This window comes from Haliotis rufescens, unplaced genomic scaffold (assembly GCF_023055435.1).
Source record: "Haliotis rufescens isolate VD_foot unplaced genomic scaffold, xgHalRufe1.0.p SCAF_2, whole genome shotgun sequence".
NCBI lineage: Eukaryota > Metazoa > Mollusca > Gastropoda > Lepetellida > Haliotidae > Haliotis > Haliotis rufescens.
The window spans coordinates 46,625,042-46,648,206 of NW_025963890.1; the positions used below are offsets into that span (position 1 = coordinate 46,625,042).

General features: G+C 43.4%; 1 protein-coding gene across 2 annotated transcripts in view; it reads right to left on the bottom strand.

Moving 5' to 3' along the window:
- Nucleotides 1-23,165, bottom strand: part of LOC124142194 (glutamate receptor ionotropic, NMDA 3A-like) — a 180,382-nt gene that overhangs the window by 40,828 nt on the left and 116,389 nt on the right. For both annotated transcript variants that reach the window (XM_048400060.1, XM_048400059.1), the window contains exon 3: nt 13,709-14,750. In XM_048400060.1, coding sequence (XP_048256017.1) covers nt 13,709-14,750 — 1,042 coding nt within the window. The remainder of the gene's footprint in view (nt 1-13,708; nt 14,751-23,165) is intronic.

The following is a 23,165-nucleotide window of genomic DNA, read 5'->3' on the forward strand; positions in this document are numbered from 1 at the left end:
ACGCCGTTAGTACTTACCAGTTTCACGTTAGTCCATATACAGCGGGCACTGCGATCGATTACAATCTGCCGCCTTACGCTTCCTGTCGGTTTCTCGGCCGGGAGGGTGGCGAACAGGGGGGAGAGGGGAGTGGGGGGGAGTGAGTATGTTGTATGTATATATAAATATTACCGCCTCATGCTTATTGCCGTTTTCTCGGCCGGGGAAGGCAGGGGGAAAGGTGTTGCGTGTGTGTATATATATACATTACTGCCTTATGCTTCCTGCAACTTTCTCTGAAGGGAAAGCAGTTGGGGTGTGGTGTATATAGACATATTACTGCCTCGCGTTTACTTTCGCTTTCTCTGACGGGTAGGTGGGGGTGGGGTTGGGTTTGGGGTTGGTGGGAGGGGGTACATGTACATACCACCGCCTTACACTTACTGATGCTCTCTCTGTCGGTTAAAGGACTAAAGTACTCATGGAAATGAGAAAAAAACCTGTTTTGCTGGATTTAATAATCGACACAAAGCATTACGTAGATGTAAGTAGGAAATAACAAAACAACTGGAAAAGTACTAGTCTGGATTTGCTAGTTTTATCTCAGTGCTCAATACTTTACAGGAGGTAATTTGTAGGCACTTTCAACATTCAAAAAGAAAACTAAGTCCAAATTGACATGGCAGAAACAGGCTATAGGCATTATGCAAATTAGCCTGGAAAAAAGTTATCATACCAACAATAAAAATAACAGCTATGTTTATGTACATCATAATAATGACATGTAAGTTGGGAAGGGAATATGTTACTTTTACGTTCTGATATTTTGACGATGATTCACTATCCCACAATGCCACTCACAAATCACTTACCACTGACAAATCACATGCACGTGGATTTCAAGCATTTGTTTTCACCTGTCGTCAAGGTGTCATAGGTCATGGACATTCACCTTGATCTACTAACACCTGCTTATGCTCAGTTTCACAATAGTCTGTTTTGTTCATATATTTACACACTTTTACGTGTAAAAAGTCATAAAAACCTTTGATACGCTGTATTTGTGCCAAGGCCCAATTAGTACTAATTGAGTTGTTTAAATATTTATATATTTTGTATATTAACTGCATTTATTTAAAATCTGAGATCGAAAAAACAGGGTTTTTTTCATTTCCGTGAGTACTTTAGTGTTTTGCTCGTGTACATGGTGTCTAGGTAGAGAGCCACAATATTGTGCACTGTGAGGCCAGTATACTTTCTGAAGTCTTCATAAATGTACAGCATCCAATTTGCCCATTCAATTAAACTATAAATCAAAACATATTTGTTCCATTATTCAGAGTCGATGTCTCACGGGAATTAGATTTTGAATGACAAGAGTTGTTAACATATTAAAGACCTTTAATCAAACCAAGAGCGTATATTGCTGTCTTTGTTTGATTGACGAGTTGCCGTGATGAGCACACCACGTCTAGTCGAGTAAACAAATCTTCCCGTCAGTCGCCATTAAAAAACACAGACAAATATTCACAATCCCATAACACGAACATAATGACAATAAATCACAATCACAATGAGTCTATTAACAAAAGCTCAACAACAAGTTATCAATCTGAATTCAATGTTACTTTCCTTATTCATTACGATTGCACATTATCGAATCAGGGCTTGCGCAGCAAACGCATCGACTACAATGGCATCCATCTAAACATCATCATCATACACCTGTCATGCTTACATTACATCAACTCGTCATCCACACACCTGTCATGCTTACATTACATCAACTCGTCATCCACGCACCTGTCATGCTTACATTACATCAACTCGTCATCCACACACCTGTCATGCTTACATTACATCAACTCGTCTTCCACGCACCTGTCATGCTTACATTGCATCAACTCGTCATCCACGCACCTGTCATGCCTACATTGCATCAACTCGTCATCCACACACCTGTCATGCTTACATTACATCAACTCGTCATCCACACACCTGTCATGCTTACATTACATCAACTCGTCATCCACACACCTGTCATGCTTACATTACATCAACTCGTCATCCACACACCTGTCATGCTTACATTACATCAACTCGTCATCCACACACCTGTCATGCTTTCATTGCATCAGCTCGTCATCCACACACCTGTCATGCTTACATTGCATCAACTCGTCATCCACACACCTGTCATGCTTACATTACATCAACTCGTCATCCACACACCTGTCATGCTTACATTACATCAACTCGTCATCCACACACCTGTCATGCTTTCATTGCATCAACTCGTCAGCCACACACCTGTCATGCTTACATTGCATCAACTCGTCATCCACACACCTGTCATTCTTACATTGCATCAACTCGTCATCCACACATCTGTCATGCTTACATTACATCAACTCGTCATCCACACACTTACATGCTTTCTTGCATCGACTCGTCATCCACACACCTGTCATGCTTACATTACATCAACTCGTCATCCACACACCTGTCATGCTTACATTACATCAACTCGTCATCCACACACCTGTCATGCTTACATTACATCAACTCGTCATCCACGCACCTGTCATGCTTACATTACATCAACTCGTCATCCACACATCTGTCATGCTTACATTACATCAACTCGTCATCCACACACCTGTCATGCTTTCATTGCATCGACTCGTCATCCACACACCTGTCATGCTTACATTGCATCAACTCGTCATCCACACACCTGTCATGCTTACATTACATCAACTCGTCATCCACGCACCTGTCATGCTTACATTACATCAACTCGTCATCCACGCACCTGTCATGCTTACATTACATCAACTCGTCATCCACACACCTGTCATGCTTACATTACATCAACTCGTCATCCACACACCTGTCATGCTTACATTACATCAACTCGTCATCCACACACCTGTCATGCTTACATTACATCAACTCGTCATCCACGCACCTGTCATGCTAAAAATTACATCAACTCGTCATCCACGCACCTGTCATGCTTTCATTGCATCAACTCGTCATCCACGCACCTGTCATGCTTTCATTGATCCACCCGTATTCTTCGAAAAGTACTGGTATTTAAGTCACGCGATGAAACACATTGGAATAAACCTAATCGTTTCTGCCTTTATCAATATACCTAGACGTCTCGCTTGATTAATAATAATAATAATAATAATAAGTGCATTTATAATGCTCTAGATTCCATTCACTAAGTGGATGCTCATAGCGCTACACTATTATTACCCCGGTCAATGGATCAGTGAGCACTCAATTTTCATTCTCAGCTCCCTGGGGAGTATACAACCCAAGCTGCCTGTGAGGCGCTAGAAGGTTAACAGCCACATTGCCACCTCATCCTACCGGGTACCCACTCACTGCTGGGTGAACAGAGTCACATTTCGAACAAAGTCACTTGTCCAAGGAGACACCACATGTAGTACATGTGCTTTAGTGTTGGGCAGGACCGAAGCCCTAGAAACTCTCAGGAACGTGGTCACCCATTCAACTACTCTCCGAGACCGACGTTGCTTAACTTCACCTGATTTGTGATCTGTGCGCTGTGCACAGGACCACGTGCCGCCACTGCTTGCTCTCTGTACCCCATGTCCCTCGTCAACAGATTACACAAGTTACACAGAAAGATGGTTCCGCTTGTCAACTTTTCGATTCAATCATTCGCTAATTCGAGAAATAGATTGAAATGATTGATATTACATTCGACAAGTTCCACAAGGTGTATTGATGGGACACTATCCATTACGCCTGTACAGTGAAGGTGGAATGTAGTTTTGCCTGATTTCATCAATAAAATGATTTAACGGTAAGGCGGGACGCTGGTTCCAACATTAACTCGTGTGGCATCGATTCCAGTCTTAAAATAATCCCCATCTTCCGGTGCCAGGCAGAACCTAGTTGTGGCCACCTCCGACTGTCAAGACATGAGAAAAAAACTGTCTGTACCACGCCTGACCCGTGCCGGGATATAGCAACACACGACCTGTCAGGCAATTAGCGGACGTGGGCGAGGGGCACCTATCCAGCCCACCCAGTGAGATGGCAGCGTAGGATATACGGTGCACGTGGGGAGGAGCACTGCAGGGCACAGATCCAGCCCACCGTGTGTGTGTGTGTGTGTGTCTGTGTGTGTCTGTGTGTGTCTGTGTCTGTGTGTGTGTGTGTGTGTGTGTGTGTGTGTGTGTGTGTGTGTCTGTGTGTGTGTGTCTGTGTGTGTCTGTGTCTGTGTGTCTGTGTGTGTGTCTGTGTGTGTGTGTCTGTGTGTGTCTGTGTGTGTCTGTGTGTGTCTGTGTCTGTGTGTCTGTGTCTGTGTGTCTGTGTGTGTGTCTGTGTGTGTATGTCTCTGAGTGTGTGTGTTTGTGTGTGTATGTCTGTCTGTGTGTGTGTTCGTGTGTGTGTCTGTGAATGTGAATGTGTGTGTGTGCGTGTGTGTGTGCGTGCGTGTGTGTCTGTGTGTGTCTGTCTGTGTGTCTGTCTGTGTGTGTGTGTGTGTGTGTGTGTGTGTGTGTGTGTGTGTGAGGGGAGGGGGGGGGGGGTAATTTGGGGCACATATCCAGGCCACCCAATGTGATGGCAGCAAAGCCTAAACGGCCAAATGTGGGATGTGATATTTGATCATCATGTAATATTGTGATGTCGCGATGTTCACTACCAACATTCCATGGGTTCGCTACGTATTTCTTGTCATATTTGTTCACAGTGTTCATATTGGCATATTCACCAGGTCCAAAATACATGCATATGCTCACGATATACATTTGTTATATTTGGTCACCGAGTATATTTTCTTTGTCCTCATAAGGGACGGATAGAGATGCAATTATTTTGCTTATGCTGATTGGCTAGTTCGTTTCAATTCTTCTGTTATGTATGTTCACTGTGTGGTGAACAGTGCCTGCAGCCACATGGCCAACACATCAGTGAACGGATCAAGTGCACGCTCTCCGGTGTTATAACCGTTACAAGAAGCGAGCATTCGATATTAAATCAATATTTCATGTTCATATTCTTAAATCAGATCCTTTTTGTCAATTTCAGGCTTGATCAATCACTATCTGCCAGTTAGCCATCAAGATGATGTCCTTGCTCCAGATTCAGAAGAGGGTAAGGGGGATGCTGTCAGCGGTATCGGTATGGCGATACGTTTATTGGATCATATCACACACTTTTTTGTTTATTTTAAAAGAATGAACCTTAAAAGTGACGGTGAATCAGTCACGTGCAAAGACGCAGTTCCAGCAGACCTCTCGTGTAGTCGGACACTGTGTCCTCCATAGCAGTAGAAGCAGGCCTCTCGTGTAGTCGGACACTGTGTCCTCCATAGCAGTAGAAGCAGGCCTCTCGTGTAGTCGGACACTGTGTCTTCCTTCCATAGCAGCAGTTAAAGCAGGCCTCTCGTGTAGTCGGACACTGTGTCCTCCAAAGCAGTAGAAGCAGACCTCTCGTGTAGTCGGACACTGTGTCCTCCATAGCAGTAGAAGCAGGCCTCTCGTGTAGTCGGACACTGTGTCCTCCATAGCAGTAGAAGCAGGCCTCTCGTGTAGTCGGACACTGTGTCCTCCATAGCAGTAGAAGCAGGCCTCTCGTGTAGTCGGTAACTGTGTCTTCCTTCCATAGCAGCAGTTAAAGCAGGCATCGTGATGATGTACTGGTTGACATAAAAACGTTGTGATGATGCATTGGCTGACGTGAAAACGTCGTGATGATGTACTGGCTGACATGAAAACGTCGTGATGATGTACTGGCTGACATGAAAAAGTCATGATGATGTACTGGCTGACATGAAAATATCGTGATGATGTACTGGCTGACATGAAAACGTTGTGATGATGTACTGGCTGACGTTAAAACGTCGTGATGATGTATTGGTTGACATGAAAACGTTGTGATGATGTACTGGTTGACATGAAAACGTCGTGATGATGTACTGGTTGACATGAAAACGTCGTGATGATGTACTGGCTGACGTAAAAACGTCGTGATGATGTACTGGTTGACACGAAAACGTTGTGATGATGTACTGGCTGACGTAAAAACGTCGCGAGGATGCACTGGCTGACATGAATATGCAGTGAAGATGGAACCGGGGGCACTATAAGAGACCACGACCAATTACCGATGTACAATTCCAGTACAAGTCAAAACTTTTGCATCGAATTTAGTAAATCTTAAATAAATGTAAAAGAACGAAGTCTTCTGAACCACATTGCTGCACCATCGTCCCTATGCTCAAGAATTCATTGCATTAACGCCACACAGGCACCCGGATGACGAGTCGTCCCTACAGTGAGGAACAGGATTGAGAGACCATTATACGCCCCCTGAATACCGGTCGCGTTAAGTGGGGACTACGGGCGACTCGCGGCGACCTCGGTGACCACACGACGACGTTAATGTGATTAGCAGCCGGGTCAGCAGCGAGGGTGCGATGGCCGCCTGACCACTGGACGCCGCCTTGAACGGGAACCAGTGTTTTGAATCAGGGAAGAATATTCACCGTTTTTTTACAAAATCCTCCAGATGAGCGATATGCAGTGTTGTCCTGTTATTGATCAGACTGTTACACAAGATGCTGCCAGAACAGACCCTGACAAAGCGAGTTAGTTTCACTGTCATGTTTCTGGGTTAGCGTAAGACGCTGGTAATGCCGCGACCCAGATGCGAATGCAATCGACAATGTCATCCCATCATCTCATTGCCAACCTATGGTTTTATGTAAGCCCTTTCATCGTACGCGACAGGATCGCATAAGACGAAGAAGCGTATTAATTATATTTCCTCCTACAAAGGGCAACCCGATGCCGTACAGGACACACACTGTCAGGTCTCAATGTCAAGGTCAGAGGAAAGTGGATACTTTCGCTGACATGCGTTATTTCTCATCATCCCCATTATCCACGGGTGATGAAACAGCTCCAGCTCTTGTCAGGTGCATTTCATACACGCTGGTAATACTGGTGAACTGTCATCCTCTCGTTTGATGTTCCAGGACGATGAGGTGTGTTGCCACAGGCAGAGTTGTATATTAGCAGGAGGATAGGACGATCAATGCTGTCAATGTTGCCGTTCACAAAAGGGTTGTCATCCTCTTTCTGATTATTGGAAAGGAACATGAAAGGTTTCACGCAGCCTTTTACAATATCAAAGCTGGAATACCAACTGAGCGAAAAATATTGCATCTGAAGAGATTCGAACCCAGACCAGTTCATCTAAGAGATTCTAAGGTATGACGATGGTAAGTCTACAGATGCTAAAGAATGGTACAGCAGCTGGAGCCCTAAGATGGCTCTGTGGAACAGGACTTGATGGTCAGTTTTGAAACGAAGGCACTGCCACCAACATCATCATCTTTAGTTGACACGATGGTCATAAATGTTTCAAAATCAGACATGACAAAACTGACACGTGATTGGTCAGTGGCGCACTTTCTGGTCAACATGGACACGGCCTGCTTCTTCTACAACCATCAACATCAATTTCTGTCCGTTCGACACATTGTCCTGTGTATTTCCCCGGAGAGCATCTGAAGTGATGAGTAGGATTACTCCTTATAAAAGCTGCCGCCGTATTGGGACCAACCTGCCCCTACCGCGTACAGTCTTGCTCGAATAAATACATCGGCGAAGTTGCCATAGCAACCTTGACGATTTGAGTGAATTTGAAATCAAAATGCCCAGATGTAAACATTCCGTTGATTACATCATAACAAGATCCCTAAATCATCAAAATGTTGCGCAATCTCGATTGTGAAGCCATCCATACGTTAAACGCGGGCAGGAAATCTTGACAGGGTTAACCGAATTTACAGCACAGACAACATCAGTAGGCAACATCAAAACCTATTTGCCAGATCCTTAAGAACGCCATTGCAAGACAAATGTGAAGCAAGCCACAATAAGGCACGATCGACAATTCCATTTGTGCAAGAGACGATGTTTTAGGAGCGTTGAGGCTTTTGCTGTAGATTTAGGTCACTGGGCCAAGTGCTTTTTCTCATATATTCTTTACTTGCCCGAAGCAGCACTTCTAGACGATGATGTCTGAATCTCAGGACCACACGACTCAATTCGAGCAGGGAAAGACTTGCTCTATAATTATGGCAATGATTTGTAATAAATATATTCAAATACTTTGTAGGCAGACGTTCCAAGCCATTTTCAATTCAAATACAGAGTGAGTGAGTGAGTGAGTGAGTGAGTGAGTGAGTGAGTGAGTGAGTGGGTGGGTGTGTGGTTGGCTGAGTGAGTGAGTGAGTGAGTGAGTGAGTGAGTGAGTGAGTGAGTGAGTGAGTGAGTGAGTGAGCGAGCGAGCCCTAAGTGATGCAGGTCTCAGACGTTTACCCACGAGAAACCCAGGAGTACGGGTATGGTGCAGATAAAACCAAGAAACATAATTAGGGCGAACCGGGATTCGAACCCACAATCATAGGTTTCTAGCATGCCCAAGGGCCAGTGCAGATGAAGTAAACCGGATTGAAAGATCCAGAATGATGAGTTTACGTTCCAATGGTGCTATGAAGGAGGTGACTTTCACTGTATATTTCAATTTCTCGCCCAAAGTAAACACAACATGCTATTGATGTGCTTTCAACCATAACCGCGGAGACCGGACCAAGGACTATACAGCCTCCAGTGGGATAAACGATCTAGCTGCCAGATGTATGAAGCACCCCAGTCTAGCTGTAACCTTCCCCAGTTACCCACGATCCAGTCTGACACTGCTTCCTCTCACAGTCGGCTGGAGGGAGTTCTAACTACGAGTGGGATTAGTGGTCAGGAAATATGATGTATCGAGGGTCTAGTTCTATCATTAGGCAGAGGACTATGTTATATATGCTATATATAGAATGACACTTGTGGGATCTTGTTCAGGAGATCGGTGCCATGGGACTAAAGGGTATGGGGCCTAATACTTAATCACGGTTATTTTCCGGATCTCTTTACATCCAATTCTACAGAGTAACCGCAAACCATCATCTGGTGCTATGTGCGTTCATTGTCTCGCATTGTCAGTCCAGTGACTTCCAGTGCAGCGCACTCAAATACAACTCAGGATTACCGAAATCAGATCTGAAATGAGTTTCGTATATCCAGGCTCGTTATATCCGGATTGTAGAACCGTCTTGTCGAATTTTTCACTCTTGTGTCGACTGAATTACCCTATGTCGACTTATACACTCTTGTGTCGACTGAATTACCCTATGTCGACGTATACACTCTCGCGTCAACTGAATTACCCTATGTCGACTTATACACTCTCGTGTCAACTGAATTATCCTATGTCGACTTACACGCTCTCGCGTCAACTGAATTACCCTATGTCGACGCATACACTCTTGTGTAGACTGAATTACCCTGTGTCGACTTATACACACTCGTGTCAACTGAATTACTCTGTGTCGACTTATACACTCCTGTGTCGACTGAATTACCCTATGTCGACGCATACACTCTTGTGTAGACTGAATTACTCTATGTCGACTTATACACTCCTGTGTCGACTGAATTACCCTATGTCGACGCATACACTCTTGTGTAGACTGAATTACCCTATGTCGACTTATACACACTCGTGTCAACTGAATTACCCTATGTCGACGCATACACTCTTGTGTAGACTGAATTACCCTGTGTCGACTTATACACACTCGTGTCAACTGAATTACCCTATGTCGACGCATACACTCTTGTGTAGACTGAATTACCCTGTGTCGACTTATACACACTCGTGTCAACTGAATTACTCTGTGTCGACTTATACACTCCTGTGTCGACTGAATTACCCTATGTCGACGCATACACTCTTGTGTAGACTGAATTACTCTATGTCGACTTATACACTCCTGTGTCGACTGAATTACCCTATGTCGACGCATACACTCTTGTGTAGACTGAATTACCCTATGTCGACGCATACACTCTTGTGTAGACTGAATTACCCTATGTCGACTTATACACACTCGTGTCAACTGAATTACCCTATGTCGACTTATACACACTCGTGTCAACTGAATTACTCTATGTCGACTTATACACACTCGTGTCAACTGAATTACCCTATGTCGACTTATACACACTCGTGTCAACTGAATTACTCTGTGTCGACTTATACACTCCTGTCTCGCCTGAATTATCCTATGTCGACGCATACACTCTTGTGTAGACTGAATTATCCTGTGTCGACGCATACACACTCGTGTCAACTGAATTATCCTATGTCGACTTATACACACTCGTGTCGACTGAATTATCCTATATCGACTTACACGCTCTCGCGTCAACTGAATTACCCTATGTCGACTAATACACTCTCGTATCAGTTGAATTACACTGTATTACCGCCTTTTCTCGTCTAATCTCATGTGGACCTGTACATACCTATGTGTCGACTATATGTTTATCTATACCGTCTTTATCATTTCGACTGTGCCTGTTCTCTTGGAAATTATGACGTGTCGTCTACATGAACCCCCGTGTCGACTATACGTACCCTTGTGACGACAATACATACCTACATGTCGACTATATGTACCTTGATGTTGACTTACGTACCCTTGTCATCTTATATCGAATAATGTACCCTTATGTCGAGTAACATACTCTTATCTCGACTATTAAACACTGACGTCCGACTGAAAAATTCATATTAGATATCAGTGTACCATCAACCAAGAAACTGATGAGTGAGTGAGTGAGTTGGGTTTAACGCCGTTTTTAACTGTATTCCAGTTATATCGTGGCGTGTCAGCTTAATGTGGGAGTAAAAGCCCGAAGTGATGCAGGTCTCAGACATTTACCACTTCGGTGAAACCCACGAGCATGGGTATGGTGCTGACAAACCTAGAAACATAATTAGGGTGAACCGGGATTCGAACCCACAATCATGATTTCTGGCGTGCCCAAGGGACGCAACTCTGCTCAGCGAATCGCGGCGCCTTAGACGACTGGGCCACCCGTGCCCCCAGAAACTGATGAACTCTTCACCGAAATCCCCCTAGGACTGAGTCCGGCCCGGACCTCACAGCTTATTGTGAGAGTCAGTAGTATCAGCATCTTTCGTTTCGGTTTAATGAAGTCATTGATGATAATCAGGAACATTGAAACATGTCTCGCACAAGACTCTCAAGAATAACAATATGCCTTTAATCAGCACCACTTCATGTCATACACATCAGAGGCACGGCGTGCCCGCAGCCAACTATCCTGGCTACGTCATCTCATGCCTTCCGTACCACCTCAAACGACTTCCCCGACACCGACCGGCAGTGCGTGAGATGATACCGAGTCCCGAGCTAGGCGTAATGTATTTATACACGTAAATCAGGACTGCGTTTTATCCAAGCTGTCCAGAGCTCGATCCCAATCGCATTACTGCCGATAGAGCTGTTTGTGGCGACAGGTTGTACAGAACCACTAACGGTGGGTTATTTGCGTCAGGTACTTGAGCAGCCTCGAAGACCTGGGACGATCGTCACGTGTGGGACGTCTCAATAGAGCAAGTTCTTCAACTGAAGACAACTGAATTAACCAACTTTTGCTTGTGATAACACTTATATTTATCTGTCTGGGAAGAAAGCTTTATAACACAATCGTTTGTCTGCTTGTGTTTGTGTCTAACAGCAGTGACAAGAACTTACCCATCTTCCCGGAACAGAAAATAATTGTGAAGCGAAACCCAGTTAATCCATTATAAATATATACTATAGGTCCAGAATGGTCATTTATATTGCGCTACATTTCTACACCCACACAGGAGCATGCTCAAAGCGCTATCTTATTATTACCCCGGTCAATGGATCAGTCGGCGCTCGATTTTAATTCTCAGCTCCCTGGGGAGTATCCCTATGCAAAAGCACAGCAGTATAGATATAAGGATTACAACACGAGTGTCTGACATATGCCATTTATTTTAAAAGTTGTTTCAAAATGTATCTACAGAGCGTAAGATAAATGGTATATGACAGGCAGGAATGCAGTAGTCTGTTTCTTACACGCCCTAAAATCGCACCATTTTAGCATCGAATCGATTATTACGTTGTTCTAATGATCGTAGTGGCGCATTAATACATTTAACATCGGTCAAGACCGACGTCATCCGGCTTACACCTTACAACTATGGTTAATGACCCTCCATAAAAAAAGGTTCCCTAAATAATTTTACAAGTTGTTTCAAAATGTATCTACAGAGCGTAATGATCGTAGTGGCGCATTAATACATTTAACATCGGTCAAGACCGACGTCATCAGGCTTACACCTTACAACTATGGGTAATGACCCTCCACAAAAAAAAGATTCCCTAAAAAATGGATCATCAAGGCGATGATGAAACTAGATAAGATCAAAGACATTTATTAAAACTCCAAAACCACAAAATGTCGACACAAGAATAAATGAATTCGACCGACGCACGAGAAACTTATCAATGAATTACAATCACTAAAGTAGTCCGTCATAATTTGACCTCAGGTCATCGCCATGGAGCAGCCAATCACGACCTGGAAATCGATCTCACACATATGTTTTATAACAGTTATCGCAAATGGGTTTCTCACCAAAAGGTGTAAGCAAAAACAATGCCAATGCACCAACTAGCTCAGTTCCGTCTTGCACTGAAAACGCGTTGCCACCTGGTGCCTTCGTCTTCCTGTGTTTCGTGGAGATGCCACTAGGGGAATTACATACGAGTGACACTGATCTCCCATCGTGTGGTGTTGCCCTTTACATGATATAATTACTGTACACGTAAGCAGATAAGACGTGATGGGCATCGACCACACATCAAACATATCGCCTTATACTCCCAGTCTTGACAGCTTCAATATATATGCATGTGTAAGCTTATTAGCCGAGCGGGGACACGGGTGGCCCAGTCGTCTAAGGCGCCACGATTCGCTGCGCAGAGTTGCGTCCCTTGGGCATGCCTGAAACCTATGATTGTGGGTTCGAATCCCGGTTCGCCCCGATTATGTTTCTAGGTTTGTAAACACCATACCCGTGCTCGTGGGTTTCACCGAAGTGGTAAACGTCAGACCTGCATCACTTCGGGCTTTCCTCCCACTGACAAAGTGACACGCCGCGATATAAGTGGAATACTGTTAAAAGCGGCGTTAAACCCAACTCACTCACTATTAGCCAAGCCATAAATGTTTCCCATTAAGACTTGAGCCTTTAACTCTGATATGATATTGTATCAACTGTAGCGAATGTGAGGGCAACAAAAATATGACACGGCGTTGCTGTTATCAGTTCATCATGGTGGCATTTGCCAAAGGGAGACAACTTACATGCAGACTTGATGATCAGTTTTGTTTGTTTGTTTGTTGTTTAACGCCGCACTCAGCAATATTCCAGCTATATGACGGCGGTCTGTAAATAATCGAGCCTGGACCAGACAATCCAGTGATTGATATCATGAGCTTCTATCTACGCAATTGGGATACGATGACATGCATCAACCAAGTCAGCGAGCCTGACCACCTGATCCCGTTAGTCGCCTCTTACGACAAGCATAGTCGCCTTTTATGGCAAGCATGGGTTGCTGAAGACCTATTGTACCCCGGATCTTCACAGGCCAATAGGATCAGTGCAGCGAATGTGTCTCCAGCTGAGATGAGGCAACAAAAAATAGCATGACATGGCGTTGCTGTTATAAGTTTATCATGGTGGCATTGACCAAAGGGAGACAACTTACCCTGACGTCGCTGATATCGTTGTAGTGTATCCCCGCGTGTTTGCCCGCGATGAAGGCGGCGAGGTTGGCAGTGTAGCTGGCAATGATGAAGATAGCTGCAAATGCCCAGAAATTCTGCATCACCTTACTCGGCCACGCCTTGGGGGATTTCGTCTTCACCGTGTGGCCAAACAAAACAGAGTACACCATGGTCAGACCCGAGGCTAAGGTATAGTTAGCCTTCCTCTTCCGTCCCCAAGGGTTCAACCCAAACGGACTATTCCACTCAAAAATACCCATAGCTATGGCAGTCAACGTTGCACTAACAAAAATAGCAAACCACACATCAATTGAAAAAGGCTCCAGAAACGCATCCATGTTTGTTTCCCGTGTTCTCTCGGAGTACAAGATGGAAAAACCGGAGAAGAAGTATGGATCTGTGAAGTCAATCGCTTCTGTTCTTGCTCGAGTAATACTGAAAGCCCCAACGGCAAAATGAGCCGTGCCTTCAACGAGATCCCACATCATGCCGTTCCAAGTGCCGTTCGTCTTCCGCCCGTATGTTTCGTCCTGGACAATGTACAAAGTGAAATCAAAGTCCAAATCACTGGCCAGTTTGTTGAGGAGGTCAATGGTCAGTCCTCGACAGCAGTGGACAGTGTAGGTGTTATTCTCGTTCATGACCCCCCTCTCATAATCCTCAATGGCAGCCATAGCCATGGACTTGTTCTTGGAGGTGATGTTCAGACATGTTGTATCAGTCAGACATGCGCTGTAATCGGCGTGTGGTTTCTCTTGCATAACGAAGGGTTGTACAGGGTTGGTAACTACCCGATACTTCTTTTTAACCGGCGGTTGGGAACTGATTAAATTAGCCTCCCCTGGCCAGATGATGCCGAAAGAGCGGATGTCGTCACCTTGAACACACCCGATATCCCGCCACACGTTGTTTTTCCCATCGAACACAAGATTCCTCACACGTAATTTGATAGTCTTTAAGTTGCCATCTATGTCAAACTGAAGGGCACCCGTCTTGCCATATATTGCAGTTTCATGCAGCGCTCTGAAACATACAAGCATGGTCAGTCAAGTTCAATGAGTACGTCAGAACATGCAATACAAAATAAAGTATACACCCATGTTTGATGGTGGCTACAAATGAAACAAACAGGAAATGGTTATTCGATGGTGATGTATTTCATACGTGTGTCATAGTAGAGTTTAAGGACATCACGTTTGCAGTGTTTCAGCGACTGTTTTCAGTCAAGTAACGTTTTATCCAGTTATTAGTGTATACTTTCTTTGCCCGACGGTTTGTATGACTATATCTATATGCATAGAACATATTTGAATTACACCTAATGTATGGGGATATTACTTCTTGTAACCATTATTTTGCAAGAAATCCGACTTGGTTTCATGAGCGGCCGTTATTTGAGAGATAGTGACAAGACTACAGCAGATGCACATACATTCCCGCATAATTTCCACAACATATTACAGTGCTACGGTGCGTACAGTGCATGTTACAATGCATGTTACAGTATAATGGTGCGTACAGTGCATGTTACAATGCATGTTACAGTATAATAGTGCGTACAGAGCATGTTGCAGTATAATGGTGCGTACAGAGCATGTTGCAGTATAATGGTGCGTACAGAGCATGTTGCAGTATAATGGTGCGTACAGCGCATGGCACAATGCATGTTGCAGTATAATGGTGCGTACTGAGCATGTTGCAGTATAATGGTGCGTACAGAGCATGTTGCAGTATAATGGTGCGTACAGAGCATGTTGCAGTATAATGGTGCGTACAGAGCATGTTGCAGTATAATGGTGCGTACAGTGGAGTTTACGATAAAATAGTCTGTACAGAGCATGTTACGGTAAAATGGTGCGTACGGTGTCTGTTACAGTATAATGGTACCCGATGTGCATGTTACAGTATAATGGTGCGTACAGTGCCTGTTACAGTATAATGGTGCGTACAGTACCTGTTACAATATAATGGTCTGTGCAATGCACGTTACAGTATAATGGTGCGTTCAGTACCTGTTACAGTATAATGGTCCGTACAGTGCCTGTTACAGTATTAAGGTGCGTACAGTGCCTGTTACAGTATAATGGTGCGTACAGTACCTGTTACGGTATAATGGTCTGTACAGTGCACGTTACAGTATAATGGTATGTACAGTGCCTGTAACGGTATAATGGTCTGTACAGTGCATGTTACGTATACAGTATAATGGTGCGTACAGTGCCTGTTACAGTATAACGTTGCGTAGAGTGCATGTTACAGTATAATGGTCCGTACAGTGCCTGTTACAGTATTAAGGTGCGTACAGTGCCTGTTACAGTATAATGGTGCGTACAGTACCTGTTACGGTATAATGGTCTGTACAGTGCACGTTACAGTATAATGGTATGTACAGTGCCTGTAACGGTATAATGGTCTGTACAGTGCATGTTACGTATACAGTATAATGGTGCGTACAGTGCCTGTTACAGTATAACGTTGCGTAGAGTGCATGTTACAGTATAATGGTGCGTACAGTGCCTGTTACAGTATAATGGTGCGTTCAATACCTTGTTACAGTATAATGGTCCGTACAGTGCCTGTTACGGTATAATAGTGCGTACAGTGGATGTTACAGTATTATGGCGCGTACAGTACATGTTATATTTGTTTTTTAGGGAGTGACGACACTAAGAGACAAGTTCAAAAATATATTTTACCATGAATATGAAAAATACTCGTTTATGACTGATCAATCAGAGGTTTTCAAATCACAATAAACCCCCTCTGACTGAAACAGCTAATTTAACGGCCGCATCACTGCGGAAGCTAATACTTATGGAATAGTGCTGCTTTATCAGTCTTTGTTGATAGGCACATTTGACGTGCAATTATAGGTTACAAAATGCAAAGTTTTAGTGACTAAGATAGTCAAAGGATGTGTGGCAATGCATTTTGTGTAGAAAACACGATAGAAATCTACAAAGGACAACACAGAGCTTGGAAGTTGGCGCTTTTCTACATACGACTGTGACGTTATATCTGGAACGAACCTTTTGCAAGGATTGTTTAGCTGTCTTCAGGGGTGCCTACCTCATGTTAGCTTACGAAGTTGCTCTGGTACATGCTTTCATTGTCTGACATGTGATCTAGTGAAGTATTTCTGTTTGAGCATATAAAGCCCTACTCCGTTATTCAGATCGAAAACCCACTCAAAACACTGGACTCCCCGTCACTCAATATATCCGCTGACATCAAAGCGTTCGCGTTTTATTTAGTCATGAAAGAATGGAGATAAAAATGTTGTGTTTTCAATGTAGAGCCAGGTTACTTGTAGATTTAACCGCTAAATTTAACATTTGAAACTTCACGCTGTGCGTTTGGTTCCAAATTCAATTTAACGCAGCGCGAGGTTTCAAATGTTAAATTTAGTGGTTAAATCTACAGTTAACAAGCTCTACATTAAAAACACAGTTTGTTTATCTCCAACATATAAGATGAATAATCAGCCACGACATGTAGTCTTACACAGAGGGATCTATCCACGACATGTAGTCTTACAAAGAGGGATCTATCCACGACATGTAGTCTTACATAGAGGGATCTATCCACGACATGTAGCCTTACACAGAGGGATCTATCCACGACATGTAGCCTTACAAAGAGGGATCTATCCACGACATGTAGCCTTACAAAGAGGGATCTATCCACGACAAGTAGCCTTACACAGAGGGATCTATCCATATGTAGTCTTACATAGAGGGATCTACCCACGACATGTAGTCTCACAGAGGGATCTATCCACATGTAGCCTTACAAAGAGGGATCTATCCATATGTAGCCTTACCAAGAGGGATCTAGCCACGACATGTAGTCTCACAGAGGGATCTTTCCACATGTAGCCTTACAAAGAGGGATCTATCCATATGTAGCCTTACAAAGAGGGATCTATCCATATGTAGCCTTACAAAGAGGGATCTAGCCACGACATGTAGTCTTACAAAGAGGGATCTATCCACGACATGTAGTCTTACACAGAGGGATCTATCCACGACATGTAGCCTTATAAAGAGGGATCTATCCACGACATGTAGCCTTACAAAGAGGGATCTATCCACGACATGTAGTCTTTCAAAGAGGGATCTATCCACGACATGTAGTCTTACAAAGAGGGATCTATCCACGACATGTAGTCTTACACAGAGGGATCTATCCACGACATGTAGCCTTACAAAGAGGGATCTATCCACGACATATAGCCTTACAAAGAGGGATCTATCCATATGTAGTCTTACATAGAGGGCTCTCCCCACGACATGTAGCCTTACAAAGAGGGATCTATCCATATGTAGCCTTACAAAGAGGGATCTATCCATATGTAGCCTTACAAAGAGGGATCAAGCCACGACATGTAGTCGCACAGAGGGATCTATCCACATGTAGCCTTACAAAGAGGGATCTATCCATATGTAGCCTTACAAAGAGGGATCTATTCATATGTAGCCTTACAAAGAGGGATATATCCATATGTAGCCTTACAAAGAGGGATCTATCTATATGTAGCCTTACAAAGAGGGATCTACCCATATGTAGCCTTACAAAGAGGGATCTATCCATATGTAGCCTTACAAAGAGGGATATATCCATATGTAGCCTTACAAAGAGGGATCTATCCACGACATGTAGTCTCACAGAGGGATCTATCCACATGTAGCCTTACAAAGAGGGATCTATCCATATGTAGCCTTACAAAGAGGGATCTATCCATATGTGGTTACAGAGAGGGATCTAGCCACGACATGTAGTCTCACAGAGGGATCTATCCATATGTAGCCTTACAAAGAGGGATCTATCCATATGTAGCCTTACAAAGAGGGATCTAGCCACGACATGTAGTCCTACAAAAAGGGATCAACAGTCGCCGAAACAATGCAAACCTGCGGCCCAGAATACAACTATGACCCCTGTATCAAATACATCACCAACGAATAACCATTTCATGTTTGTTACAAACGCTATCAAACCTTGTTCCAGGCTGAAAACAGTCGCCGAAACACTGCAAACCTGAGGACAAGGGCCCCGTTCCTCAAAGCAATCTTAGCGCTAAGGTGATCGTAAGTCTCATACTTTAACATAGGCTTACGATCAGCGTAGCGCTAAGATCGCTTTGACGAACGGGGCCCAGAACACAACTAGGACCCCCGTATGAAATACATCACCTCGAATAACCATTTCATGTTTGTTACACTTGTACCCACCATCAGAGACCATATAATGTGATCTCTGCCATCATCAACCAGTAGGGAAGTTAGCTGACCCTAGAGGGAGTGATTATAGCCTGGCTAGGGGAGTCGTGTGAGCCAAGGCCCATATGACTACAGTCAAATTTAGCGGGAGTCGTTTGAGCCTACTACACCGGCAGTTTGTTTGCTACGAGACTCGGAAGTGGCTGTGCGTTGACCTTAACTTCAGAGCAAGCATGAAAGGGTTGGCGAGACATGGTGTGAAGCAGGCACTTCAACCACGTCCCATCATTACAAGGGGCTTTAGTGACCAGTGTCCTGATCCCTATAAACCATTTCTGGACAAGGGGATGAACGCGCTAAATTAACTACAAACACTGACTTGTTTTGATAGTTCCTCTAACGCTGACCCAGATGCATTCGGGCACATTGGTTTTGCGTGACTGTTATGACAACGTCACATTACAGAATAAGTAAATCTCGTCGACGTAATTGCGTGTTTAACAGGTGCTGTGTGCCTTGTACACGACAGCCAAGTCATTATGGATTTCCGTCTCACAGACAACCACCTGTGTCTATTCAGGCTCTGGAAGGACACGTTATATTTGAGTGGCATTGTTAGGTTGGTTGGTTGTTTGGTTGGCTGTTTAACGCCGCATTCAGCAATATTCCAGCTATATGACGGTGGTCTGTAAATGATCGAGTCTGGACCAGAAAATCCAGTGATTGAAATCATGAGCATCGATTCACGCAATGGGGATCGATGACATGTATCAACCAAGTCAGCGACCCTGACCACCCGATCCCGTAAGTCGCCTTTTACGGGAAGCATGGGTTGCTGAAGACCTATTCTACCCCGGAATCTTCACGGGTCGGCATTGTTAGGTATTCCATCCCTCTGTTTAAAAATATTATCGACAAAACTCTTTCCATATTCAAAAGAAATACTAGTAAATCTTGCTGAATGCGCATGTGGAATTAGTTTATGTTATGAAGCTGGATTGGAGACACTATCAAGCAGACTAAAAAATAAAAATCTATTTACTTAATATAAACCTGTTAACTTTCCTAGCTTACTTAAGAGTAGCAAACATTAGTCACCATAATCTTAGATATAGAAATGAAAACAATATTAGTATTCCACACGCTCAAACGGTTACTTACCAGCACTCCTTAATACCAAACACACAAATTATGGAACATCCTTTCTAAATGTAGACTTTATTCTATAATTTCATGTTTTAAATGAAGTGTTTCGCTACAAAATAATTTTGCCACCTTTTTACTCCTTCTCTGGGGAAAGAAGAGCAAAAACAGATTTAAATACAGAGCGGACGTATTTGAAGTCAGTTTGTCAGAAAACGTAACATGCCTATGTGTAAATCGATGTGAAAGCGTCTACATTTTCTTCTCGAATGTCCTAATAATAATGCCATTAGAAATTCATTATATTACAATATGTGATATGTTGGAGTCAATTTTCGATTCAGACAATTCTCTTTGGGGATATGTCATGCTCATTATTAAATAGCATATATGTAAGATAGCTACGCGATAAATCGCAAAGAACAATGAAGAACGAAGTGTGGTTTATTTCACGATAAAACATTGCTCTGCCATGACGTCATTTCTGGAGAAATCCGCTTGCAACTTGATTACGTCGTATATTGGACGACGTTTTTTTTAGAGGGGAGTGTCTAGTGATAGATGGAGCTGAGCAGCGCATTTGAAGGCGATGGCCGAACGATCGCGTCCAAAAGTGGGAGAGATATGACAATCGGTATTTGGAGAAAAGGTACAGGTAATAAAAGTGAGGATTGTGAGAATATGCGGGAAACACCAGCCTGTTCATAAAATGGACTTGTCCGACATTGCCGAGCATTATTAAGATACGGGTAAATATTTTCAAAGCTTGTACATTTTATCATCATCCTAAAAGATGTACATAATGACACCAACCCACCCACCCACCTACCCACACACACGCACACACACACACACACACCACCTCTTCATGGTTTATTCTCCCTGCAGTGTTTTATTGTACGATAAACAACTCCCACTCGTCGTTTATTTCTAAAACAAAATTGTACAAAAATATATTATGTCAACAGAGAGATTTGATTAACATTTGTACGTATTACATCTGTCCTCATACACATTTCGTATGTTACATTTGTTGTTTAACATTTACAACCTCTCACCAGGTGATGGTATGAATCATTCATCACAGCAATAGTTTATGTTTTTTTATTAATTACTAATATCACTATGGAAATTCACATGGAAATCTCATTTAGTATGCACGTTATTTATTTTAATGTTTGATATTTACACTACTGTCCGTTGTCTGTTTTAATGTTTTTGGAAAGGGCATGTTAAGTGAGTGAGTGAGTTTGGTTTTACGCCGCTTTTAGCAATATTCCAGCAATATCACGGCGGGGGACACCAGAAATGGGCTTCACACATTGTACCCATGTCGGGATTCGAACCCGGGTCTTCGGCGTGACGAGCGAACGCTTTAACCACCAGGCTACCCGACCGCACCTGGCATGTTAAGACTGACAACTATTGCCTTATCCATTTGACCTATCGATGTCATGTTTAAAAACGAAAAAGATCTCGATTGTGCGAGGATGTTTTAGGAATCCTTATCCAAAAGTAATGATACCAGGTGCTCGCTAAAAAATGAGCGTATCCTGCACAAACCGGTGGAACCCGTTACCAAAACCACGGGACATCGTTTTCGTCACTGATACGTCAAATTTGGAAATGCCCTCTATATGTCTTCCACGAAGCCTTTTGAAGGCTTTACTTGAATTATGGAACTTTCATCAAACAACTTTTGAGCAAGCGTCGTTTGACGTTCTTTGAAATCGTAGAAGGAAGGGCATGCTTGATTGTACCTCAAAAGTTGTGAACTGTAAGGTGAGGTGAGGTGAAATGGCGTTTAACGTCGCGTCCAAGATTATTGCACTTATATGGCGACGTGCATGTACGTGTGTGTGTGTGTGTGGCTGCTTGTACTAGTCCGGACTGATGCCGATTTATAGTGCTAGCACACTGAGATACCATGCCACAGTTTAACATGAATACCCCACTCAGACACAGTATACTGACTCCGAGTCGACCAGTCCTTGTTTTAGCCCCTTAATGCCGAGCGCCAGACAGGGTAACAACAAGTACCATCTTTTAACGTCTTTTTGTATGACGCGGCCGGGGATCGAACCCCGGACCTTCCGCACTCCTGGCGGATGCTCTATGTGAACTGTAAGCACCAAAGACCAGAGTTGCAGGAATATTGCTTGACATAACGAGAAAGTTGACAATTGGAAAGTTGAAGTCATCCCTCTTGTCATGCAGTCTTGTGGTCAGTTTTTGTTAATCTTAACCTTTGTGCACCGATCTAAATATATACAGGTTAAGCGGTCTGACTGATCTCTTGTATATCGAGTTCTGATTGTAATGCCCCTGTAGAAATATTTTGTATTGACAAGTTTCCTCGGTATTTACTGGGTTTACATCTAAATAGAATGGCTGTCTTACTGGTATTAACTATCAACCGCATCTAGGGGCCCAATAACAATGTTTTACAGTCTGCTGTGATCAAAACAACACTCACTTACTTACTCACTCACTCTCTCACTTGCAGCACCCCACAACTTAGCTTCGTTACTTTCTATATACTTGTTAACCTGCATCTTCATCAGAAAACTACTTAGCCAGGTTACTCAGTATCAACACACCACTACTTAGCCTGGTTACTCAGTATCAACACACCACTACTTAGCCTGGTAACTCAGCATCAACACACCACTACTTGGCCTGGTTACTCAGTATCAACACACTACTACTTAGCCAGGTTACTCAGTATCAACACACCACTACTTGGCCTGGTTACTCAGTATCAACTCACCACTACTTAGCCTGGTTACTCAGTATCAACACACCACTACTTAGCCTGGTTACTCAGTATCAACACACTACTACTTAGCCTGGTTACTCAGTATCAACACACCACTACTTAGCCTGGTTACTCAGTATCAACACACTACTACTTAGCCTGGTTACTCAGTATCAACACACTACTACTTAGCCTGGTTACTCAGTATCAACTAACCACTACTTAGCCTGGTTACTTAGTTTCAACACATTATTACTTAGCCTGGTTACACAGTATCAACACACCACTACTTAGCCTGGTTACTCAGTATCAACA